This window comes from Panthera uncia, chromosome C2 (genome assembly GCF_023721935.1).
Source record: "Panthera uncia isolate 11264 chromosome C2, Puncia_PCG_1.0, whole genome shotgun sequence".
NCBI lineage: Eukaryota > Metazoa > Chordata > Mammalia > Carnivora > Felidae > Panthera > Panthera uncia.
Window position 1 is genome coordinate 78,203,746 of NC_064810.1, and position 8,028 is coordinate 78,211,773.

The 8,028-nt window shown below is 51.8% G+C and overlaps 1 protein-coding gene across 1 annotated transcript; it reads left to right on the top strand.

Moving 5' to 3' along the window:
- Positions 1-3,186: 3,186 nt before the first annotated feature.
- RTP2 (receptor transporter protein 2) lies at positions 3,187-6,534 on the top strand. The gene is made up of 2 exons (XM_049629547.1): positions 3,187-3,368; positions 6,018-6,534. Exons 1-2 carry the CDS (start codon positions 3,202-3,204, stop codon positions 6,532-6,534), a joined length of 684 nt encoding a protein of 227 aa, XP_049485504.1. The 5' UTR covers positions 3,187-3,201.
- Positions 6,535-8,028: the final 1,494 nt, after the last annotated feature.

Consider the following 8,028-nt stretch of genomic DNA (forward strand, 5'->3'; position numbering starts at 1 on the left):
TTTACTTTAGACTTTCTGCCTCTAAGTTGCAACCAGTGGATCTCCTTAACCCTGCCTCTGATGCTCTTTTCTTTGAACTTTTGCTTCCTTAATTGGTGAAGCCTAATTTACAAGAGTATGAGGCGTAATTTATAAGAGTAAAACAAGGCTGTTATCTCTTAACCTTCAATGTCAACACAAAGCTGTTATTTTTCAAGCTAAGCATTAGCCCTATACTACAATTTAACCCTTACAAGATGTCTTACTTCAATGTCAAGATATAAAGAGCTCAATGAAGAAATCAGATTTTTAAGAATAGTCCCTTCGAGGGGTGTGTGGGTGGCTCAGTTGGTTAAGCATCTGACTTCAGCTCAGGTCATGATATCCCAGTTCATGGGTTCGAGCCCCACCTCGGGTTCTGTGCTGACAGCTCAGAGCTTGGAGCCTGCTTTGGATTCTGTGTGTGTGTCTCTCTCTGCCCCTCCCCCACTCATGCTCGCTCTCTCTCTCTCTCTCTCTCAAAAATAAATAAACATTAAAAAAAAGAATAGTCTCTTCTAGAGCTCCTGGTCAAGTAATTTTGCCCTTTCTGAGATCTCTGGCACAAAGCTGGTAGAGGGACACTTTCCAATTCCAAGATATGACCCAAGGGGATTGTCCCAGACCTCATCCAACACAAAAACCGCTTGGAGACAAGTGTCAAGACTGGAACTCAGCACTGAAAAGTCTCTTCCAGTTCCCAGAAATGTTTCCAATGCTGTATTCCCTGTCTGTGCCTCTAATGAGATTTTGGGGTGATGGCGGGGTCTGGAGCCGATGGCCAAGAAAGAGTTCTTGAAGACCTCTTTGGTGCAAAATAGGTGCTTTAATAAAAGCGCGGGAACAGGACCCTGAGGCAGAAAGAGCTGCACTGAGGTTGTGAAGACTGACAGGTTATATACTTTGGAGTTGGGGAGGTAAAGTCAAAAGGGAGGCTTCCAGAAGGACTTTGATATGCAAAAGATACTTGAGGCCTTGCTATTGTCAAGCTAAGGTTGTTTTCCCTCTAATAAGGCATTGACAGTAGGAAGGTAGGGGGTTCCTAGAGAAATGCTCTACTCTGTATTTGCCTCAAGTGTTTGTCAGCAGGCTGCATGCAGGTTATAAGGAAATTTAATTTTACTTGCCATTGCCTTCTTGCCTTTGTTTCCCGTATCACGATAGAGGCGTGATGTTGGGGTTCCAGGAAACTGAGTCTATGGGTTTCTGGAGATTAGGCTATTGATAAGTTTGTCTTTTTCTTGTAATTTACTAAGACATTTGTAAATTGATGGAGACTCTATGATCTCTATGAGTTAAACATTTGTTTTCTTTCCTTTCTTTGCTCTTGGGCAGCCAGGAGTGCCTGAGGAATATCACACACATCCTACCTGCGGCGGAGGGTGTGTGCTAACTTGCACTTTGTCCTCAGCCTGCCTTCTGCTCTCTCATCACCTCCACATTCCCAGGGATCCGATTTCCAGGTTAAAGAATCATGATGGGGCGCCTGGGTGGCTCAGTAGTCGGTTGAGCGTCCGATTTCAGCTCAGGTCATGATCTCACAGTCTGTGAGTTTGAGCCCTGCATCGGGCTCTGTACTGACAGCTCAGAGCCCAGACCCTGCTTCGGAATCTGTGTCTCCCTCTCTCTCTGCCCCTCCCCCACTCATGCTCTGTCTCTCTCTCTCTCTCTCTCTCTCTCTCTCTCTGTCAAAAATAAATAAACATTAAAAAAAAAATCATGAGCTGGGGCACCTGGGTGGCTCAGTTCGTTGAGCGTCCGACCCTTAATTTCAGCTCAGGTCATGATCTCACAGTTGGTGAGTTCGAGCCCCACATTGGGCTCTGTCTGTGCTGATGGCACAGAGCCTGCTTGGGATTCTCCGTCTCCCTTTCTCTCTGCCTCTACCCTGCTCGCTCTCGCTTCCTCTTTCTCTCTCCCCTCCAAATAAATAAATAAACTTAAAAAAATTAAAAATAAAAAGAATGAGCTGATTACTTCTGGAAGAGGCCCTAGATGCTATCTAGCCGGCCTCTCCTGTGCAGGTGGGTAGACCGAAGTCCACTGAGGGAAACTCTTGGATTCTGAGGCCGAGCAGACACACAGCAGAGCCAGGACAAGCTGCCCAACCACCTGGTCTTTTCCCTGCCAGGGCTGCTTCCCCCAGGTGTCTGTGTCTTCATGTGGATTATGCAAATTTGGAGTCAAGTTCCCTCCTCGTCTCTGAAGTACTTAAATTGGGCCTGAGGGACCTGTGGGTACCCTATTGCCTGGCCTCTTTCAGTAGCAGCTGATGCAGCAGCAGCTTGCAGCACAGAACAACCTTTTTCCTCCAGAAGCTTCTTAGTGCAGCTTGGGACCGGGAGCCAAATATGTGCTTTAACAATTCTATGACTCTATGCATCTGAACTGTTATTCTTGTGCTTTTTTACAGCGTGCTAAACTGCATTCTATCTCACAACTGGCTTGAGATCTTTCTGAGCAAAGGGCATCCTACTTCTGTCCCCACCCCTATGTGTCAGGAGCTCAAGAGTACTGCATTGAGCAGTATGCATTTGAGCAAATGAGCTTGGCGTTGGAAAGCCTGGATGTGAATGTAGAATGAGGCCGCTGGGAGCTGTGTAAACCTTGGTTTCCTGATCTGGATGAAGGGGGAACGAATTCCCACCTTGGCCAGCACACAGGTCAAGCAGTTGGTGCTTGTCGCACGGTGAATGATGGTTCCCACACATCAGGGGTGTACGACCTGCAGGCTTTGCACCCCCCCATCCCTTGTTTCTCTTTGGCTCCCTAGGGTGTCACAGTTACCATAGCACACGCTGTGCAGAATGCCTGGGAGAGCAGTAGGTGAAGTAGGAGGGTGGAGATCCTGGAAGGCCTGGATAGGTCTGACCCGGGCCTGAGCCTCCCAGCCTGCTCCTTCCACTCGGTGTCACTACCCAGCCCTGCCTCCCAAGCCCAGTTCAGGGCCCTGGAACTCTCTTGTGGGACTTCCCTCCTCCCCAGCCCTGGCTCTTGGCTCCCTGCCCAGCTGCCATGGTAACCGCTTCCAGGGTGACAAAGGAGGTTGCTGGGTCCTGTTCCCTCTGGTCCGGTTGATGAGGATTTTCAGATGGCAGAGACGGAACTGCTCTGCACCTACCTGGGCTCCTTCTGTGTTCTCGTGCAGGCTGAACGGAAACTTCCATCCCTGCCGACAGGACCATGTGTACCACCAGCCTGACCACTTGCGAGTGGAAGAAAGTCTTCTATGAGAAGATGGAGGTGGCCAAGCCGGCCGACAGCTGGGAACTCATCATGGATCCCAACCTCAAGCTCAACGAGCTGGCCCCTGGCTGGAAGCAGTACCTGGAACAGCATGCCTCGGGCAGGTGAGCGGCCCAGGGAGAAGGGGCCCGTAGGCAGCCCTGGGGGCACCTTCCAAGTGGAGATGCAGAGATCAAATGGAGCCTGGTCCTGGGTCAGCTCAGGTGAGGGGGCAGAGAAGGACTTCCAGGTGGGTCAGAGAGTCCTGGGTTCTAATCCCAGCTGTACCACTCCCTCCCTGGGTGACCTTAACAAGTTGTGTTCTGTCTTTGGCTCTTGGTTTTCTATAATAAACGAAGAGCTACAACGGCCCTGCAATCTTTGACACTTTAGATGTTTGCACATTCCGTAGTCTCTTAAAGAATGGTGGGGACTGAGAGAGGAGGCCATGAGGTCTGTTGAGAAAACTTTAGTTTATGATTGGGGCCTGTGCTCCGGTCCTAAGTCTAGTTAGTCAACTCAGTCCAATTTGATCTGAATACAGGAAGTTGGCCAATCAAAACCCTTCCAGCTCTATTGTCTATGGGCCAGCGGCCAAAGGACTTAGCTTTGGGCATGATTTCCCTTAAGACCTTAGAGCCCAGTGTCCTATGCTTTATAGGACCCTCATGACTTCCACAGTGCAAGGAGATCCATAGGCTCAGGGGACATGTCCATCTGAAACGCACATGCCTCTCTTTCTAGGGTGTGATTTGGGATCAGGACCACAGAATGCCCTGCCCAAGCTGCCTCAAGCTCATCTTCAGGGTCTGTGCAGGCCTCTTCCCTGGGTCCACTGATTCAAGGACAGATAATGCCCCTAGACCCCCAGGGAGGCCGACAAGTGGCTGTATTTTGGGGGTGTGGACACACAGACTGGATTGTTCATGCATGTTTGTACGTGAAACGCCTCAGGTGCAGCATGCCGGTGAAGGTGGAATCAGGAGGCAGGCTGTGGGTAGGGAGCTGCCCGTGGGGAGCTAAGACCTATAAATATGAGACCAGGTCCTGACTCTGTCTCTGACTAGCTGTGTGCACATGGATGGCTCTCTTTCTCTCCGCTTCTGTTTTCATCTCAATAAAATGAAAGGTTGACCAGATGATCCTTATGGTCCCCTTGCGCTAGGTCTGATATTTTGAAATTTAAGGTCTGAGGTGAAGCTTGAGGGAGAGGAAACAGCTCTGGATTGGTTTGATTAAAAAGGCAGAGAAGGAGGAGACAGAAAACATGAAGCTCCTGAGGTGGCTGTTGGGAGGAGTGCAAAGGCCTGGAAACTTGGGTCACGGGCCCAGGGGATTAGGGGCTGAGCTGTATGGGCCTGTGGCTCCTCCTTGCCTCAGGTCTCAACTGGTCCTATCCTGGCTGGTGACCTGTGGCTCCCAGGTGGCCTCAGGCAGGCCTTCAGAACTGCCACTCTTGTGCTTATTATGTGCACAGGCTCACTCTCCCTGTAAGCCTTGAGATGCATTAATCCTGGTGCCCCACAACTCTGGCCCAGCAGGGTGGGGACCCCGTTCTGGGGGTCAGGCTGCTCTGTGGGCCAATCCTGCCTTGACCTATGCCAGGTACTGTTCTGGGCTTGTGTTGTCGGTGGGCTTCAAGCCTCGGGGGCAGGCTTGGCCTCATCTCTACCCCCCAGCCTGGACTATGTGATGCTTGGCATAAAGTAGGGGCTAGGTGGTATCTGTTGGACTGAATTTGAGTTCCTTGTCAGAGGTCCTTCAGAGCCATTGTACAGGGGACCCAGAGAGGGTCAGCAGTAAGGACAGTCAGGGGTCCACGGGACCCCTGACTACAAAGCTGTTGTAACAGGGTCCTCCTGGAAGAGGTTCATCTCAAGGTTGAAAGAAACTGTCCTGGAGGTAATGAGTGTTCCATTACTGAAGGTGTGCAAGCACTGGGTGGGGGCTGAGGGAGTGGGGCTCAGCTAGATGAGTCCCAGATCACTTCCTTCCACAATCTCTGAGGCTGGGACTCTAGGGGGTCCAAGTTTGACAGAGTGGCCTGAATGTAAGTGTGCATGTGTGTAGAGGGGGATGCCGACTACGGCCCACTTTTCCAGTGTCTGTTGCAGGGCTGGAGCAGGGTCTAGGGGTTACTCGTCAAGGCGTAAGAGAATGTTCTTTGTGACGGTACAGGGACCAAAGTCTCTTAGTCCTCCCCTGCTGCCCCATCACCCATCCAGCAGTCCATCTGCTGGATTCTTGGTGGTTTTTCTCCCAAGTATTCTTGGTGGTCTATGGTCAGTAGTTAGAAACAAATCCTTTTCTCTCCACAGCAGGCGAGAGGCATGAGCGAGCCATCTCTGAGTCAGGGGACATCTGAATGAAAAGAGCCTTATTGGACACCATTACTCTGCAATGCACGCATGAAAAATAAGGCTCAGATTGGGGGGTGGGGGGTGAGCCCTGTGCAGCGCACAGGTGCATGTCCAGAGTGCATTGGGTTACGCGGAGCTGAGGCCACAGAAGGGCGTGCAGGAGGCAGGCAGGAGAGCCCGCTGGAAGCCAGATAGCTCCAGTGCCAGATTTCTGAAGACACTGCTCCAGGCCCAGCGGGGTTCAGTGGGAGGAGGCAGAGCCTGCCAAGCGCTAAGGAGCCCAGGGGGCGGTGAACAAGCCGCCTCTATCTCTAGGCACAGGCACACAGGGCCCTTCCTTTCCGGGCTCTTCCAGGGCAGGCTGTCACTGGGAGGGAGGCCCACCTTCTGCATCCTTCCCTCCCCTCCCCGCAGGTTCCACTGCTCCTGGTGCTGGCACACCTGGCAGTCAACCCACGTGGTCATCCTCTTCCACATGTACCTGGACCGCGAGCAGCGGGCGGGCTCGGTGCGCATGCGCGTCTTCAAGCAGCTGTGCCACGAGTGCGGCACGGCGCGGCTGGACGAGTGGAGCATGCTGGAGGAGAACATCGAGAGCCTGGTGGACAACCTCATCACCAGCCTGCGCGAGCAGTGCTACGAGGAAGACGGCGGCCAGTACCGCATCCACGTGGCCAGCCACCCGGACGCGGGTCCGCACCGCAGCGAGTTCTGCGAGGCCTGCCAGGAGGGCGTCGTGCACTGGAAGCCCAGCGAGAAGCTGCTGGAGGAGGAGGCCACCACCTGCACCTTCTCAGGGGCCTCCAAGCCAAGCGCCCAGGAGGGTTCCGGCTACAGCTTCTTCTCGCTTCGCTGGTGCCTCTTCGGGGCCGCCCTCTGCCTGCTCATTGTCTACCTGCAGTTCTCCTTCCGCAGCTCTGCCTTCCTTTAGTGGAGCTGCACCCGTGGGGTGGGAAGGTTCTGGCTGCAGTTCTTCTGCAGAGTCAACAGGACTCTGGACAGCTCGCTCCGGGCCTCAGTTTATTCCTCCATGGAATGGGAGGTTTGCTCTGGGAGATACTTAATGGTCCTGCCATTAAAATGTATAGTGATGGGGGAGGGGGAGAGGGTCTGGGGAGGATTTAGGCCTGGTAGTAGTAAATAAACCCACAGGGAGGTATCTTCTCCCTCCACTTCCTCCACATCCATCCCGACCCCTCCTTTTGCTTCATTTCCATATCCCGCATCCCATTAGGACCCCATTAGGTCCTGTCTTGCCCTGGCTTCATCTCAAGGTCGTCTTCAGCTGCCTCTGACCATCCTGCCACGGTTCTCCTCGGAGAGGGCAGTGATCCCACCCTATGCGTGAATATTTCAGTGCATTTTCATTCAGTCCCTCTCCTGGAGAGTCTGCTCCCACTCTTCTGAAAGTTTCAGATTGTTACTTTGGTGCTTGAGCCTGCCTGGCTGGAATCATTTAGAGCTGCACTGTCCAATATGGTGGCCAATATGTGGCTATTTGAATTTAAATTAATTAAAATGAAATGAAATTCAGAATTCAGTTCCTCAGTTGCACCAGCCATGTAGCAAGTGCCCAGTAGCCATATGTGGCTAGTGGCTACCATACTGTGCCGTGCAGATGTAGGACATCATCATAAAAATTTCTAGACTAGAGCTTGAAGTGACTAGTTAAACGTATGTGGGCTCGTAAAAATAAGAGAGGGACACAGGTTTAAAGGTGCAGCAGGAAGCCTTCGGGGGGCAGGGACAGGTAGGCATGTGGTGTGTTAGAGATACACAAATAAATCTGTAACCTCTGTGTTGCTGACCGTCAGCTGATTGGAATTTGTGGGTCCCAGTGTTGTCTAAGCTTATTTCCTGGGACGGGGGAGGACCTGTTGAAATTCACTGCAAGGTGATGGGACGCTCTTTTGGTCTCTCTTGCTCTTGCTGTGTGTGTGTGTGTGTGTGTGTTTGTGTGTGTGTGTGTGTGTCAGTTTGGGGCTTCCAGAATACATTTCTGTGTTTTGAAGGAACGTATGAGCTATGGCACCAGTAATTACCCATAATGGAGGGAGATGTTCCTCTGTCATCCTGAATGAAAATACCTTTGTAGGCAATTCTGTGGTTCTCCCAGTTACTGTGGATGGGGAGAGAAGGGGTGTATTAGGCAGATCTGTGGATGTAGATCATTCAGGTGTTGGTGGGGCTATGTGTCTCCATTCAGGGGAGGTGACAAGCAAGGGGAAGCATGAGCAGTGGAGGCAGACAGTACCTGCACGGTTATTGATTGGCAGCCTGCGGACTCCCTGATGAAGAATACAGTAAGATGTGCAAAGGAATGCTATGCCAAGACTTGAGATCTGGGTACCAGTTCGAAGATACAGTGGAATGAGTCGGTGAAAACCCATTACCACCCCTGGGGGGAAAAATGGCATGAAGTATA